General features: G+C 41.3%; 1 protein-coding gene across 2 annotated transcripts in view; it reads left to right on the top strand.

The window, feature by feature from the left end:
* The first annotated feature begins 2,008 nt into the window (after positions 1–2,008).
* Positions 2,009–19,241, top strand: part of LOC139456519 (uncharacterized) — a 32,475-nt gene continuing 15,242 nt past the window's right edge. Inside the window, exons 1-2 of one of the 2 annotated variants that reach the window (XM_071238275.1) lie at positions 2,009–2,227; positions 15,622–15,754. In XM_071238275.1, coding sequence (XP_071094376.1) covers positions 2,185–2,227; positions 15,622–15,754 — 176 coding nt within the window. In that variant the 5' untranslated portion in view covers positions 2,009–2,184. Of the gene's footprint in view, positions 2,228–15,618; positions 15,755–19,241 lie in introns of both variants that reach the window. The other variant, XM_071238274.1, reaches the window with a different exon arrangement.

A 19,241-nucleotide genomic window follows, 5' to 3' on the forward strand; every position in this document is an offset into this window, starting at 1 on the left:
CTTTTTGACCAGCCCTCTTACAACTATATATTTATAGAGACAATCAGTACCCCGTGAAGATCCGGGGTAGAATAGGTCTTCAGCAACCAAGAGGCGACTAACGGGATCGGGTGGTCAGGCTCGCTGACTTGGTTGATCCATGTCATCGATCCCAATTGCGTGGATCGATGCTCATGATGTCACTGGATTGTCTGGTCCAAACTCGATTATTTACAGACCGCCGTCATATAGCTGCGTTATACAACAAACAAACAAAACATACAATCAGTGCTAAGTTTTTACATGTACATATACATGTATATGCTCTCTGCATCCTAGCAGTCATTCACACGATGCAGAAATAAGCATATACTCCGAAACGTTGTGTTCCTCATATTAAAGAAGTTGACATTCATAAATTGTCACTTTTATGTGTATCGTTTCTAAATGCCATTCAAAGACTTAAGTTATATTAAAGTCTATAATAGTTGGCAAGTCTAGACAACCGTGGTTTCAGGAAATGAAGGTCTCTGGGCTCCTTTTTATTATATTTTGTTAATATTATCTAACAAGTGTGTTTTTTTCTATAAAATATTTCCATTTCAGGGTCTTGATGTAAGACTAATGTAGGCTGTAGGCTCAGGTCCAAAATGATTGGGCAAGTCTAGATTGCCTCATGTCGAGGCATTGTTCTGGGCTCCTTTGGGATTAAAATAAAATCCATTATATATATATACATATATATATATATATATACACACATACATACATACATACATACATACATACATACATACATACATACATACATACATACATACATACATATTCAAATACGATAACTTTAATTCTGGGACTAAAAAAGTCTGGAGAGACTGTTTTATGCTGATTCAACGATATCAGACATAGCAGATGGTATGTGGCCGCCCCGAGCAGTGTCTCGGAGAGAGGGAGGTTGCTGATAGCTGGGCTGGCCCGGGGCGTGTGGAAAGTTTTACGTAAGATCGTACTTATCTTGACATGTTGTTCCTTTGACCTGAGATAATTAGAACACATCTCCTTTGTTTGAATTTTCCAAATTCTTCATCATTTTGAAGATATCACGTTTGCACGCAAGGAAAACACGGGGATATATTTTCTGGGTGTTTGTTCATTAGCCTCGACCTCGTCGGGATTCAGGGGTAAAATAGGCCCACACCAACCCCTGCTTGTCGTAAGGAGCGACTTTATGGATCGGGTGGCCAGGATCGGTGACGGCGTGGATCGTTGCTCACCCGTGAAGATCCGGGTAGAAAAGGCCTTCAGCAACCCATACTTGCCGTCACAGGCGACTATGCTTGTCGGAAGAGGCGACTAACGGTGGTTAGTGGTCAGGCTGGCTGACTTGGTTGATGCATGTCATCATAACCCAATTGCGTAGATAGGTGCTCAGAATGTCAATCCCTGGATTGTCTGGTCCAGACTCGATTATTTACAGACCGCCGTCATATAACTGGAATATTGCTGAGTGCGCCGTTAAACAACACAAAGAAACTGTTGAAAGTAGAAAGACGAAACAAATGAATGACTGAACCTACGAATAAATGGATTGATGGTTCTTATAATTGTTTACAAACCAATCATTTTCCTTCATGGTATTATAGTACTACTTGATGCAGGTGTTTGTGCTTCACGACGGTTATAGCCGACTATTTGGCCGACTACTCGTTATAACCGACTATTCGTAATAACCGTCTCAGTTATAACCGAGTATTTGTTATAACCGATTGTTCGTTATAAACGTTTTCATTGTAACCGAATATTCCTTATAACGACTCCATTATAAGTGACTATTCGTTTAACCGATTCCATTATAACCAACTATTCGTTATAACCGATTGCGTTATAACCGAATAGTCGTTTTCTTTATATTCGTCTTCGTTATAACCGGAATAACCTCAACGTCGATTATTTTCGATGCATGTAATGAATGAGATAACAATATCTCCATCCCTTAACTTACCGCCCTGAGAGTTCAGCCTAATTGTGTATATAAATATGGCTACCGGTCTTTTGGCAAAGATTGAGGAAGTACGCAGTCACAAGCCAGTCCTCAACAGAAGTAGTCACGCACATACACCCTCAACGAGCCAGTGAATGTCACGCTGCACTAGCGGGTCGCATACCTCGTCTTGTTTTGGGTGACGCTGGGTTTACTTAATTAGAATGGCTGTACATCTATTTTTTGGAGCCTTTATTACCGTCTTAGGTAAGTTGATTTATTTCAAATCATGTGTCAAATTAATTAATGTCTTCATCTATGATTATCACACATTTGCGTGTGCAGGTTGTATGTGTTTAAGTATGCTTGTGTGGGTCGTCGGTTGTGAATTCTGTTGTTCGGCGGATGGTCCCGTGTTAGTTTGTCGTGTCATTTGAGTCTGCATTTGAGAATATAAACTACTGTCAATAAACAAGAAATAGTTATTCGATGGTGATGTATTTCATTCGGGTATGCATATATGTTTTTTGTTTTGTTTGTTGTTTATCGCCGCACTCAGCAATATGCCAGCTATTTGAAGGCGGTCTGTAAATAATCGAGTTTGGACCAGATAATCCAGTTATTGACACAATAAGGCAGTGAGACTGACCACCCAATCCCGCAAGCCGCCTCTTACGACTGGCATGGGTTGTTTGAGACCGGATTGTCCCGGATATATAGAGGTAAACATCGTTCACTGTTCACACAGATAACAACACATTGTGCACGTGAGCGCAGAATGTATGTGCATTGTACAGATTAATAAAACGCACTGTTCACACAAATAATGTAACGAATAATAATAACAAACTCAGCCTCGTCTGCGTGTTTGTTTGTTTGTTGTTATTATTATAAGTTACATGGTCTGTGTACAAACACACGCTCAGCACATATTGAACAGATAAACAAAATACCGAACACACACTGTTCACATAAATAACATCTACATTCACTGTTCACACATGTAAACACATTTTTATTCACTGTTCACATACAAAACAAAATCTACATGCACTGTTCACACAAGTAAACACCATCTACATCCACTGTTCACATACAAAACAAAATCACAAAAAAGTCATGCACTGTTCACATAACTAAACAACATCTATATTCACTGTTCAAACAAATAAACACCATCTACATTCACTGTTCACACATGTAAACACATCTATATTCAGTGTTCAAACAAATAAACAACATCTATATTCACTTTTCAAACAAGTGAACACATCTACATTCACTGTTCACACATGTAAACACATCTATATTAAGTGTTCCCACACGTAAACACATCTACATTCAATATTCACACATGTAAACACATTTATATTCACTGTTCACACAAATAAAAACATTTATATTCACTGTTCACACAAATAAACACATCTACATTCACTGTTCACACAAGTAAACACAATTTTATTCACTGTTCACATACAAAACAAAATCTACATACACTGTTCACATAAATAAACAACATCTATATTCACTGTTCAAACAATTAAACACATTTATATTCAGTGTTCACACAAATAAACACCATCTTCATTCACTGTTCACAATAGTAAACACATCTATATTCACTGTTCACACAAGTAAACACCATCTACATTCACCGTTCACACATGTAAACGCATCTATATTCACTGTTCACACAAATAAACACATCTACATTCACTGTTCACACATGTAAACGCATTTATATTCACTGTTCACACAAATAAACACCATCTACATTCACTGTTCACACATTGAAACACATGTATATTCACTGTTCACACAAATAAACACATCTACATTCACTGTTCACACATGTAAACGCATCTACATTCACTGTTCACAGAAGTAAACACATCTATATTCACTGGTCACACAAATAAACACCATCTACATTCACTGTTCACATAAAAAAACAACATCTATATTCACTGTTCACACAAGTAAACACATCTATATTCACTGTTCACATAAATAAACAACATCTATATTCACTGTTCAGACAAATAAACACATCTATATTCACTGTTCACACCAGTAAACACATCTACATTCACTGTTCACACAAATCAACACATTTTTATTCACTGTTCACATACAAAACAAAATCTACATTCACTGTTCACACAAGTAAACACCATCTACATTCACTGTTCACACAAGTTAACACATCTACATTCGCTGTACACACAAATAAACACCATCTACATTCACTGTTCACACAAATATGCACACTTATATTCACTGTTCACACAAATATACACATCTATATTCACTGTTCACACAAATAAACGGGTGGTCGGGTAGCCTAGTGGTTAAAGCGTTCGCTCGTCACGCCGAAGACCCGGGTTCGATTCCCGACATGAGTACAATGTGTGAAGCCCTTTTCTGGTGTCCCCCGCCGTGATATTGCTGGAATATTGCTAAAAGCGGCGTAAAACCATACTCACTCACTCACTCACAAATAAACACCATCTTCATTCATAGTTCACACAAATATACACATCTATATTCACTACTCACACAAATATTCACATCTATATTCACTGTTCACATAAATAAACAACATCTATATTCACTGTTCAGACAAATAAACACATCTCTATTCACTGTTCACACAAGTAAACACCATCTACATTCACTGTTCACACAAATATACACACCTATATTCACTGTTCACACAAATATACACATCTATATTCACTGTTCACATAAATAAACAACATCTATATTCACTGTTCAGGCAAATAAACACCATCTACATTCACTGTTCACACAAATATACACACCTATATTCACTGTTCACACAAGTAAAAACATCTACATTCACTGTTCACACAAATAAATACATCTACATTCACTGTTCACACAAATAAACACATCTACATTCACTGTTCGCACAAATATACACACCTATATTCACTGTTCACCCAAGTCAACATATCTACATTCACTGTTCACACAAATAAATACATCTATATTCACTGTTTTGTTCGTGACAGTGCTTAACTATAATCTTTTTATACATTTAGTAACACATATACATGTGCTTTAAAGCCCCAATTTGATATCTATGTATGGCGACGTCAATATGCCACAGCCATGAAAAACATACCTTAATGTATCTGGTTTATGCAACGTGCATGCATGTGTCGATTAAAATGAAAATACTTTTTTTTCGGGTTCTGTCTGTTTACAGTTTACATCACGTGATAACTGTGTGTGGAATCTTCTATAGTACTGCTAACCGGTGTGCAAACAAACAAATAAACCGGTTTAGCCAGTTCTAGCTAGCTATGAAATCAGCTTCAGGAAAATTATTTGTTTTTTAGAGGTGAAACATGTGTTGCATTATAAAAGATTTCCTAGACAATATGTTGCGCACAGGACGCGCATGACTGCTCGTTCTTCAGTGTTGAATCACTGTCTATAAAGTAGGTTTAGCCTGCGACAAGACATGTCTGTGTAAAGAAACCGCACGCCTGAAGGGTCGGATTGCAAGTCAACATACAAATGCTATATATAAGAACAAATAAGTCTCGGCGAAAAGTACGTTTATATGAAAGTATGGACGCAAACAAATCTAGGAACGCGTGGTCTGTCCGTTAATCACAAGCTTTCGTTCACTGTCTTGTCATTGTTTATATAAAGGAGGCGAAATGTGAGAATGTATGCGATTTGTAATTTGCTAAAGATGAGGGTGGTGACTCTACGAAGACAGCGTATTATAACGGGGATACCAAGAAACCTATATACACATGTATCCTATCGAAATAAGCTGATTACTTGTTCTAGCCAGTCGCCGTTCGCTCAGTTGCGTTACGTATCATCCGGGTACTCACAGGGGAAAAACAATAACAAAGGCAACAACCAGTCCGGGGAATTGCGTTAGATCAGTGCCCCTTTAATACGGCTGGGTTGTACATCTCCGAACCAACAAACAATCAAACAAACAACATATCCTTGCGTTCCACAAGTTAATTATTTTATCGGTACCAAAATAAAACGAACTGGGACTTGAAAACATTATATAACGAAAACGTTATTTCGTGTGAGATTTCCGCCAATGACCGAGAACGTGATTTTTGCTTCAAAAGCACCTAACGCTAAAATGTGTGAGAGTTAAAGCACAGTATTTTGCATAGAATTAGCTTACAATTCATGAGGGCTAATATATAATATAACATGTATGTATATAAGCTGTTATACTCCACAGATCCATGACGGGATCGCCTCCGTGGTTTAGTGGTAGAGCGTCCGACCAGAGAGCGGAAGGTCCTGGGTTCGATCCCCGACCGCGTCATACCAAAAGACGTTTAAAGATGGTACTTGTTGTTACCCTGTCTGGCGCTCGGCATTAAGGGGCTAAAACAAGGACTGGTCGGCTCGGAATCAGTATACTGTGTCTGAGTGGGATATTCATGTTAAACTGCGGCATGGTATCTCAGTGAGCTAGCGCTATAAATCGGCATCAGTCCGGACTAGTACAAGCAGCCACACAAACACACACACGTACATGCACGTCGCTATATAAGTGCAATAATCTTGAACGCGACGTTAAACCCCATTTCACCTCACCCACCATGACGGCTATTGCAATGTTAAAGCATCTTCAAATCACAATCTTAATTCCCCACACGGGAATAACATGAGACAGAATTAATTACACACATAAATTCCTAGTTTTGTGTTTTTCTCACAAGGAATTCAATGTTTTCAGTTCTGCCTTACTTGCACTATCTTTCCTAAGAAATATGTGCACAAATGTGTCACGACCAGGTCCTTAACATTCTCCGACGTCACATTGCTGGCATCCGTCCGCGTGGCAAGATAACAAGCCCTGGAGGAGGAACCTGATATCCGGTTTTTTTTGTAAACAGTCTTTTCATGTTGATAACAAGGGCGTGTTGTGTGATTGTGCAACAGATATATATCACATTTTCGGTGAGGTGGTCAATGTGGCGATGTAAACATTGATGAAAGCTTCGGAACGTTAACATGTAACGGCGATAAGAGTGACCACAGACACAAGCGAGACTAGCCTGTCTTACACAAATACAGCCCATGCAAGTCTATAATGTTTGGCAAGTCTAGATCACTGCAGTATCAGTATCTGAAAATGAAGAGAGTCACTGGGCTCCTTTTTATTATATTTTTATTAAGTTAACTGAACAACTGTTTTTTTTCTGTACGATATATTCATTTCAGAGACTAGATGTTAGTCTAAAGCGAGACCACTAGACACATATACGAGTGTGATCTGAGACACGTTAGAAGACGCCATCAATATAGTTAGAATCTCTGTATCCCTCAGACCCTGAAACAATATATTCCAATACAGCCTATGCAAGTCTATAATATTTGGCAAGTCTAGATTACTTAAGTATCTTAAAATGAAGACAGGCTATTGGCTCCACATTAATATATTTTATAACTATTATTTAACAAAAACATTCTGTAAAATATGTTTATTTCGGATCTAGACACTCTGGTCAGACTGTAGTTGTCAAAAAAGGGTCAAATAACCTTTCCCACGCATAAAAAATACAATTCCATTAATTCACACATTACATTGATTTAACGACGTAATATTTTTATTTTGGAATACATAAAATAAATTCATAAAATTACAGACGTTTAAAAAACCTCGAGTTGTGCACAACAAACGTTTGAATATATAGATAGCTGGCAAATAAACTTTACGCAGCTTCATAAACTATTTCCGAAATGAGATTCATCTTCTGAAGATATATTGCAAACAGGACACACACGTAAACATGATTCAAAAGATTGCCATCTAGCCTGAAAAACATAGTGATATAAAACCGAAACTTTTGTGATTTGATTTCTCTCCGCTTCTAGCGTATCTCGTCGAAAGCAATGTGAAAGGTATTTACAGGAACTGTTTGTCAACATCATTTCCGAGGTCGCTGAACGCGAGCGGATGTTTGTCGAGGATACGTGGACACATTTTCCGGGCTTCATTAAACGCACTATCTGACAAGCATAACAGTGATCATCATAATATCATCTCAATAGCCACATATACACCGTATTCGACGTAATAAGCGCCCCGCTCTAATAAGCGCCCACGGCGATATTTGCTAATATATTGGCTAGTGGAACAATCCCAATTAGCACCCCGTCTGATTTGATGAGTGCACACAAGACTTATTAATCCGTCTATAATACACACTCGTGTGTTATATGCACCCTTAAGTATGGGCAATTAAATTCTGGAAAAATAAATCTGTCGTATATAACCATTTCAGGCTGTCAGTATAAACCAAGGAATTTACAATCTTTCAACTTTTTATTTCACCAAAATAATATTCTAATAAGATCCCCCTATTTCACATTCTGAGAGCGCCCTTGGCGCTTATTACGTCGAATACGGTACTACACTCAGAGGTCTGACTTTGCTACGATGGAGGACACATTGTGGTGTTTGAAGTTTGGGGACATTCTATTTAAGATATGATAAGGTTAAATGCTTTATTACCCGATAGGAAATTCTGATTTCATCAGAGTGATACACACACATGAACAAATGAATTGTAAAAAAGAACAATGACTGTTATGGATACAGATACATGTAAGAATTGCAGCGCACATAAAAAAAGACGAATTATAAAATCTGATGATGTACAACAACGATTAAGGTAAACAGGAATAAAAGACATTTTACATCTTTTGGATTTAGAATTGGAAACAAGTAAACAAGGATTTTAATTCCAGAAAGGTAAGGGCGGTGAGGTGGGGTTTAACGGAGCGTTCGAGATCGTTGCACTTCTATGGTGACGTGCATTATGCACGCGTGTGTGTGATTGCTTGTACTTACACTGGTCCGGACTAATGCCGATTTTATAGTGCTTGCGCACTGAGATACCATGTCGCATATTAACATGAATACCAAACTCAGACGCAGTATACTGACTCCGAGCCGACAAGTCCCTTTTAACGTCTTTTGGTATGACGCGGCCGGGGATCGAACCTCTGACCTTCCGCTCTCCGGACAGGCGCTCTATCCACTAGACCAGTGAGGCGGTCAATTAAAAAATAGAAAGGAGAGAAACGTCAACATCAAGATTTCATATGCATCTAAGCTAATGAATCTTCTGAAATCAACATGACACGGACCATGCGGTTTATTTACAGTCGTAGGGGGCACGGGTGGCCCAATCGTCTATGTCACCTCAATTCCCTGAAGAGTTGCGTCCCTTCGGCACGCCAGGAACCTATGATCGTTTGTTCGAATGGGAGTACCTATAGGGACTGCAGATAAGAATACGTGTCCACAGCATTTCAGCTTGTCCTAAGAGCCGATAAATTGGATCAAGTGGTCATGATCGGTCACTTGGTTGATTGCATGCCATCGTATCGATCCAACTACGTCGCTCGATGTTCATAATATCAATCACTATAAAACCGGCATAAGTCCAGACTAGTACAAGCAGCCACACAAATGTGCAGGCACGTCGCTATATAAAGCGCAATGGTCTTAGACGCGACGTTAACCCTCCTCTTCAACGGTCACTTTGAAGTAGACTAAAATTCAACATAAATCACGCACAAATCAAATACACTTCACAGTTTTGAATTATGTGGGAAATTCCCTGTTCTACGATAGCGTCCACTGTCATCTTAGGCAAAGCAAAGTTACTGAAAATGACCTCCGAAAATTAGATACATCTCCCCACTTTAAGTGATGCAGTGACCAGTAAGGAGAGTAAGGTGCAAGGAAACGATGGAGAGCCTTGGGGATTTTATAATTTGATTGTAAACACGTGGAAGTCTTCAGGAATTCCCCTGCATACAACTTGACTAAACACATTGCCTCATTAACTCGGCGTTTAGCTGGAGCCGACTTGGCCCTTGTGATGCTCAATATTGCCTAACGTTTGCTGCCTTCATCAGACCTACTCAAACAGAGCGCTTTACACTCGGAGCCCCCCGTTCTCCCTCAGTGCATTAACCTCGACCACTAGATCGGCTTATATCTGATAGACGGGATGTAATGATGATGATGATGATGATGATGATGATGATGATGATGATGATGATGATGATGATGATCAAAGATATATAATACATTGTTATAGGTGACAATAGTTAGGGATGTTTGTTTGTTGTTTAACGCCACACTCAGCAATAATCAAACTACGCGTATATGGGTGAGTGAGTGAGTTGGGTTTAACGCCGCTTTTAACAGTATTCCTGTTATATCATGGTGTGTCAGCTTAATGTGTGAGGAAAGCCCGAAGTGATGCAGGTCTCAGACTTTTACCACTTCGGTGAAACCCACGAGCACGGGTATGGTGCTGACAAACCAGTGCCCCCACACGTATATGACAGCGGTCATTAAGTAATCGAGTCTGGCCCAAACAATCCAGTGACTGACATCATGAGCATTGATAAGCATTTGCGATATGATGATATGCATCATCCAAGTCTGGGACAAACCCCCCCCCACCCCCACCCCCACCCCCACCCCCCCCCACCCCCCACCTCAAACCCCCACCCCACCCCCACCCCCACCCCCTCCGAATCCGCCAATGCATCACTCCCCGATAAACTCTATATTGACTTTTGAACACTTTTGATAGTGTTGAGAAGGGAACCGCCATTCTGAGAACCATCTGATGGCTTATACATAACTATTCAGACGTGTTTTTCCAGTTCTATAATTTGGTTGTTCTTACGGGACAGATAAGTTTGCCATAGTTGACTGCGACCATGAGCACGTCTTGGACAACGTGTCTGATAGACTTTCCTGTCCAAACAATAGCATGCTGACGTAAACATACTTATGGTTTGATATAAATTTAGCCACTTGTTAACTGTCTGACACTCGAAATGTCAACAATGCCACAAATCCTTAGCAAACAAGCGTGTGGCGTAAAGCATAATCGGAGATCGGTTATTTCCGACAGCCGCTCGGGAGAGATCGGTTTACAAAGCTGTCATTTCCGAGGCTCATGTAGTGGCGCCAGATGAAAACGGATATCACCGGATATGAGGCCTATGTACATTGGGGTTAATTTAAAGTTACCAAATGAGCTAGATTTCTGGTTAACGTGTCGAATATGTTTCCATTACCAGGTAAATAAGACTCCTAATAAAATGAAAAAATAAGTCTTTTTCACAATAGTGTCTCTTTGTCATGGCAAAGTCAAGACGTAAAAGATGCGTCTTGACCCTCTTGGTGGCACGGGACCTTATGTGGTCCCTCCCTTTTCACACACCTTTAGTGCCACAGGACCGTATATGGTCCCTCACTTTTCACACTCCTTTAGTGCCACGGGGCCGTATATGGTCCCTCACTTTTCACACACCCTTAGTGCCACGGGACCATATATGGTCCCTCACTTTTCACACACCTTTAGTGCCACGGGACCATATATGGTCCCTCACTTTTCACACACCCTTAGTGCCACGGGACCATATATGGTCCCTCACTTTTCACACACCTTTAGTGCCACGGGACCATATATGGTCCCTCACTTTTCACACACCTTTAGTGCCACGGGACCATATATGGTCCCTCACTTTTCACACACCCTTAGTGCCACGGGACCATATATGGTCCCTCACTTTTCACACACCTTTAGTGCCACGGGGCCCTATATGGTCCCTCCCTTTTCACACACCTTTAGTGCCACGAGACCGTATATGGTCCCTCACTTTCACACACCTTTAGTGCCACGGGACCGTATATGGTCCCTCACTTTTCACACTCCTTTAGTGCCACGGGACCATATATGGTCCCTCACTTTTCACACACCTTTAGTGCCACGAGACCGTATATGGTCCCTCACTTTTCACACACCTTTAGTGCCACGGGACCGTATATGGTCCCCACTTTTCACACACCCTTAGTGTCACGGGACCATATATGGTCCCTCACTTTTCACACTCCTTTAGTGCCACAGGGCCGTATATGGTCCCTCACTTTTCACACACTTTTAGTGCCACGGGACCATATATGGTCCCTCACTTTTCACACACCTTTAGTGCCACGGGACCATATATGGTCCCTCACTTTTCACACACCTTTAGTGCCACGGGACCGTATATGGTCCCTCACTTTTCACACACCCTTAGTGTCACGGGACCATATATGGTCCCTCACTTTTCACACTCCTTTAGTGCCACAGGGCCGTATATGGTCCCTCACTTTTCACACACCCTTAGTGTCACGGGACCATATATGGTCCCTCACTTTTCACACTCCTTTAGTGCCACAGGGCCGTATATGGTCCCTCACTTTTCACACACTTTTAGTGCCACGGGACCATATATGGTCCCTCACTTTTCACACACCCTTAGTGCCACGGGACCATATATGGTCCCTCACTTTTCACACACCTTTAGTGCCACGAGACCGTATATGGTCCCTCACTTTTCACACACCTTTAGTGCCACGGGACCGTATATGGTCCCTCACTTTTCACACACCTTTAGTGCCACGGGACCGTATATGATCCCTCACTTTTCACACACCTTTAGTGCCACGGGGCCCTATATGGTCCCTCACTTTTCACACACCTTTAGTGCCACGGGACCGTATATGGTCCCTCACTTTTCACACACCCTCAGTGCCACGGGACCATATATGGTCCCTCACTTTTCACACACCTTTAGTGCCACGGGACCGTATATGGTCCCTCACTTTTCACACACCTTTAGTGCCACGGGGCCATATATGGTCCCTCACTTTTCACACACCCTTAGTGTCACGGGACCATATATGGTCCCTCACTTTTCACACTCCTTTAGTGCCACGGGACCATATATGGTCCCTCACTTTTCACACACTTTTAGTGCCACGGGACCATATATGGTCCCTCACTTTTCACACACCTTTAGTGCCACGGGGCCCTATATGGTCCCTCACTTTTCACACACCCTCAGTGCCACGGGACCTGTGAAATAAGATGTCAAACAGTGAGTGCACAAAATCCAAATAATAACCATCATCGCTCCAATCATCTCCGTCTTAACATCGTGTAACTCATATTTTATACAGTGCTACGGATTGCGAAATATGCTGAGTAGTTACCGCGCTTCTTGACCTTTTTCTGCTTGTCGAACTTCATGCGATTGACGGTGATTTTTTTTATTATGCACCTATGTTACACTCCCGTAACTATTTAGTATCAGACAACCAATTTGTAAATGAACTCTGATCAGACTGGTCAGAAAGATTTCCATATTTCCCCTCTGTACAGTTGTTGGTATAAAAGTACTGACGTTTAGTCCGCAACGGATTGTTGTTTGTTCAAGAATTGCTTATTTTTAACGACTGTGTGTCATGGCGAATTAGCACTGTAGACGAAACTAAAGTGCAGATTGTCGTTCTGTTTATAATGCTGATTGACAGAAAATATTCAAATCTAAGATATGGAAAGACAGCTATGAACGTTAATATTAAGGTGGTACAAGTTAGTTCAGAGGCAGAACGTTCATGATCTACAGGTGATCGGCATTTCACGTTCCCATCATATTATAGCTGTGCCGTGAATTCATGTCCTACATGCTTACCCGTTTCGACATATAACTGTTCGTCATAGAAATGACTAAGAGTCACCTGTGATTGATCAAGCTACCTGACCGTCTTGATGTGTAAGCAAATATATTGAGTGAAGCGGCTTGGGTTGAGTCTAGTGTTTTGAGGGGGTTGTCGATCTGAATTACGGTATCACCGACAACAGCCTTGAAACAAAATATGGCGCTGTATATGCTCAAGCAGTTTGTTTACACCGTAATACTTCGCTCGAACATATGACATGCATTGAAAGCATATGATCACGGCAACTTGGTAAATTAACATATGGTGGGCACCCTAGTCTGTCTTACAGACCCTGATACAAATATATATCAAATACAGCCCATGCAAGTCTATAATGTTTGGCAAGTCTAGATCACTGCAGTATCTGAAAATGAAGAGAGTCACTGGGCTCCTTTTTATTATATTTTTATTAAGATAACTGAACATGTTCATTTCAGAGACTAGATTTTAGTCTATGGGCACCCCTAAACTGAGTTTCCACCCTTGCCGAACTAGGCTGGAGTTTCTGGGCTCGGTCGTAGCGCCACCAGTGGCTATCACGAGTTGTGTCCCTTCTATGTCCCTCCTATTGACCAGTCAGATTCCACCTCTCATGTCTCAAGCATTTACTTCGAATAAAATGGCGTCGCCAAGCCAAGACGATCTGCTCGATAATCAGAATTTGTTTGTAATAAAAGGGTCTTACTTCGCGAATTGCATCAAATCACGTGAGCACCTTGATAAAAAAACAAAAAAACAAGAAAAGATTTGGAAAATATCTGATGACGCTAAGATGACAGTACACATGCTTTATAAATCTTGCAATCGACCTTAATCTGCGATTCGACGTCACAGTCGTATATAGAAACACGCCAAATTCCAAGCTCTGTTCGGTATTTGGAGAATAGGTACAGGTAATTGACGTGAGGATTGTGAGAATTTGCGGGAAATACCCACCTGTGTATAAAATGGATTTGTCCAACATTGCCGAGGTCGGATTTTATTGAGGGAGCCATAATTGTTAAAATACGGGTAAAGAATTTTAAAGCTTATATATTTTATCATCATCCTTAAAGAGGCCGTACATAATGTTTATATCTCATATAAAGATAAACGACTCGTGATCGTTGTTTATCGTACAATAAAACACTGCAGGAAGAATGAACCACTCGGAGATACGCCCCTCGTGGTTTGTTCTCCCCCTTCTCCCCCTTAACACAACTACAACATATTGGGATACTGTACAGTGCACTTCAACATATATCCACATTATCATCAACATCGTCAGCATCAGAAACATCACCAGCATCATGACCATCAACACATCGAAATTTACATGAATCTAAACTCTATGCTTCACATTTCCAACGTATACATATACACAGGCATCGACGCCTTATCACGTTCTAATGGCTCGTCAGCGCATACTCATCAGAGTATATCCCAAATCCATACTCTCACAACTGGAGTGTTCGAGATTTAGACTATGGAGACCGATCCATCTCACAACGTATTATCACGTCTGAGGCCTGCATCACTTCGGGCTTTCCTCCCACATTAAACTGACACGCCGCGACATAACTGGAATACTGTTAAAAGTGGCGTTAAACCCAACTCACTCACTCACTAACTAGTTCATAAGGGCAAGTGAGTGAGTGGAATTGCGTCCCTTTGAACAGTATTTTTGTTTATCACGGCGTGTTAACTTGATGTCAAAGGAAAGTGATGCAGATCTTTGACGTTTACCACTTTAGTGGAACCCACGAGCACAGGTATGGTGTTGCCAAACCTAGAAACGTTCAGAACGAACCGTGATTTGAACCCGTGATCATTGGTTTCTGGCACGTCTAAGGGACGTAACTCTGCACAGCGAATTGATGCGCATCAGACAAATTGTCCTTTTGAGTAAATTGAGTGCTAAATACAATACGACAGGATAAACCTCAAGCGGGGTCGCGTTTATGGTGAGTGAGTAAAAACATTAACATCATATGGGCAGTGTGTCAGCCGTATAGTAAACACGAGCTGTTTGATTTTTAAGATATATCTTTGGTATTTCACTTTGCAGCAGTTGTCCCCCTTGTCTCGGGACAGGCGAGATGTGACCTTGCCAAGGCCAGTCAATGTATAGAAGAACTGGAGTCAATCTTGAATGACACGAAGGACGAAGGAAGGACAGTTCAAGACAAGATTCGAATGTGCACGTGAGTCTTTAAGACATGGGCAGCATAGCACGTTGTGCAGAAGGGTTCGTTATCTCATAGAGGCTGAATTCACTAAAGCCGACCCACGGCTTTAAAGCTAAGGCGATCGTAACTCCCATATTTTAGCAAAGACTTCAGACAGTCGTTTCGCAAAGACTATATAGTAACTCCCTCACTTTAGCAAAGGTTGGTTGGTTTGTTGTTTAACGCCGCACTCAGCAATATTCCAGCTATATGACGGCGGTCTGTAAATAATCGAGTCTGGACCAGACAATCCAGTGATTAATATCATGAGCATCGATCCACGCAATTGGGATCGATGACATGCATCAACCAAGTCAGCGAGCCTGACCACCCGATCCCCGGAATCTTCACGGGTGCTAAGCCTTGTGGTTAAAGCGTTCGCTCATCACGCCGAAGACCGGGTTTGATTCCCGACGTGGGTACATTGTGTGAAGCCCATTTCTGGTGTCCCCCGCCGTGATATTGCTGGAATATTGCTAAAAGCGGCGTAAAACCATACTCACTCACTCACTCACTTTAGCAAAGACTTCAGACAGTCGTAGCGCGAAGACGATCGTAACTCCCACACTTCAGCAAAGACTTCAGACAGTCGTAGCGCGAAGACGATCGTAACTCCCAAACTTTAGCAAAGAATTAAGACAGTCGTTGCGCGAAGACAATCGTAATTCCAATATATGCAGTTGCAAAGACGTTAGATAGTCGAAGCATAATCGCTTCTAGATCTCATGTCGCTAAGGTGGATATGACTGCAAGATTGGTGAGTGAGTGAATGCACTGTTACGCCGCTTTACGCCTGTAAATACTTATATATTATTCGGAACGCTGATGGTGGATAGCGTGAGCAGCGACCAACCCCGCCGGTGTATACGATACAATATAACAGACCAGGATGCCGTTGTACAATTCCATCTTAGCGCTAAGGTGATCGTAACACCCATACTTTAACACAGAATTGCGACAGTCGAAGCGCAGGTTGTTTTGTATACCCTTGCCATACATTGTGACCAATCAATCCTCACTTTAGTCGGCTCTTACGTTTGTTGCACTCAGCAGTACTACAGCTTTATCCCAGCAGTCTGGTCGTTCCAGGGCAATAACTACTACTACCAATACTACTACTACTACTACTACTACTACCACTACTACTACTACTACTACTACTACCACTACTACTACTACCAATACTACTACTACTACTACTACTACTACCACTACTACTACTACTACTACTACCACTACTACTACTACTACTACTACTACTACTACTACAACTACCTCTTCCACTACCACTACTACTACTACTACTACTACTACTACTACTACTACCACTACTACTACTACCACTACTACTACTACTACTACTACTACCACTACTACTACTACTACTACTACTACTACCACTACCTCTACCACTACTACTACTACTACTACTACTACCGCTTCTACTACTACTATTACTACTTCTACTACCGCTATTACTACTACTACTACTACCACTGCCACTACCACCAACACTACTACTACTACTACTACTACTACTACTACTACTACCACTACTACTACTACTACTACTACTACTACCGCTTCTACTACTACTACTACTACTACCGCTTCTACTACTACTATTACTACTTCTACTACCGCTATTACTACTACTACTACTACCACTGCCACTACCACCAACACTACTACTACTACTACTACTACTACTACTACTACTACTACCACTACTACTACTACTACTACTACTACTACTACTACCGCTTCTACTACTACTATTACTACTTCTTCTACCGCTATTACTACTACTACTACTACCACTGCCACTACCACCAACACTACTACTACTACTACTACTACTACTACTACTACTACTACTACCACTACCACTACCACTACCACTACTACTACTACTACTACTACTACTACTACCACTACCTCTACCACTACTACTACTACTACTACTACTACTACCGCTTCTACTACTACTATTACTACTTCTACTACCGCTATTACTACTACTACTACTACCACTGCCACTAGCACCAACACTACTACTACTACTACTACTACTACCGCTTCTACTACTACTATTACTACTTCTACTACCGCTATTACTACTACTACTACTACTACTACTACTACTACTACTACTACTACTACAACTACCCCAGCCGCTACCACTACCACCAACACTACTACTACTACTACTACTACTACTACCCCAACCGCTACCACTTCTACTAGTGCTACTACCCCAACCACTACCACTACCACTACCACCAACACTACTACTACTACTACTACTACTACTACTACCACTGCCACTACCACCAACACTACTACTACTACTACTACTACTACTACTACTACTACTACCCCAACCGCTACCACTACCACCAACACTACGACTACTTCTACTACTTCTACTACTACTACTACTACTACTACCCCAACCGCTACCACTTCCACTACTGCTACTACCCCAACCACTACCACTACCACTACCACCAACACTACTACTACTACTACTACTACTACTACTACTACTACTACTACAAGGTTGCATGATAATGGTCCCGAAGTTTGAGGAGAAGATTGTTCCATTGATGTGTTACTGCATAGGAGAAAGATGGATGTCCAGGAGTACCAAGCTTAACTTGCAGCACAAGAGGTAGCCGTGATTCAGAACAGAGAGATGTGGATGGCATGTTGGGTGAAGGTCACCGAGACATGATGGAATGCAGGGTGAAGGTCACAGAGATATGATGGAGCTGTTTGAGAGTGGCACTGATAGGCAAAACAGGGAAATTTAAAGTTGATGTGCTGTTGTACAGGAAGCCAATGAAATTCTTATGACCATAGGCTTCGGGGAACTAGAATTCCCATGAGGGCAAAATTGAATTACTCATACGGTGACTAAATTCTAATTTTCATCGTAATTAAAGATAAACTTCACGTTTGCCTTAATTAAAAAAAAAATGCGAACATATACTGAAATTGGTGTTATGTAACAACCCGCAAACGCGATGTAAACTCCATTTCACCTCACCTCACCTAAAAGATTGGGGGAACGAGTGGTGCCGCAATTCACTGTGCAGAGTTGCGTCCCTTGGGCACGCCAGAAACCTATGATTATGTTTCTAGGTTTGTCAGCATCATACCCGTGCTAGTGGGTTTCACCGAAGTGGTAAACGTGTAAGACCTGCATCACTTCGGGCTTTCCTCCCACATTAAGCTGACACGCCGTGATATGACTGGAATAGTGTTAAAAGCGGCGTTAAACACAACTCACTCTGTGCAGAGTTTTGCCCCTTGAACACGACCGATGTGATGTGGGTTCGAATCCCAGTTCACCCCGATTATGTTTGTAGGTTTGCCAATTCCATACCCATGAGTTTCGCCAAAACGGTAAACGTATTAGACCTGCATCATTTCGAGCTTTCCTCCCACATGAAGCTGA

The sequence above is a fragment of the Haliotis cracherodii genome, unplaced genomic scaffold (genome assembly GCF_022045235.1).
Source record: "Haliotis cracherodii isolate W230 unplaced genomic scaffold, xgHalCrac1.p SCAF_11, whole genome shotgun sequence".
In the NCBI taxonomy this organism is placed as follows: domain Eukaryota; kingdom Metazoa; phylum Mollusca; class Gastropoda; order Lepetellida; family Haliotidae; genus Haliotis; species Haliotis cracherodii.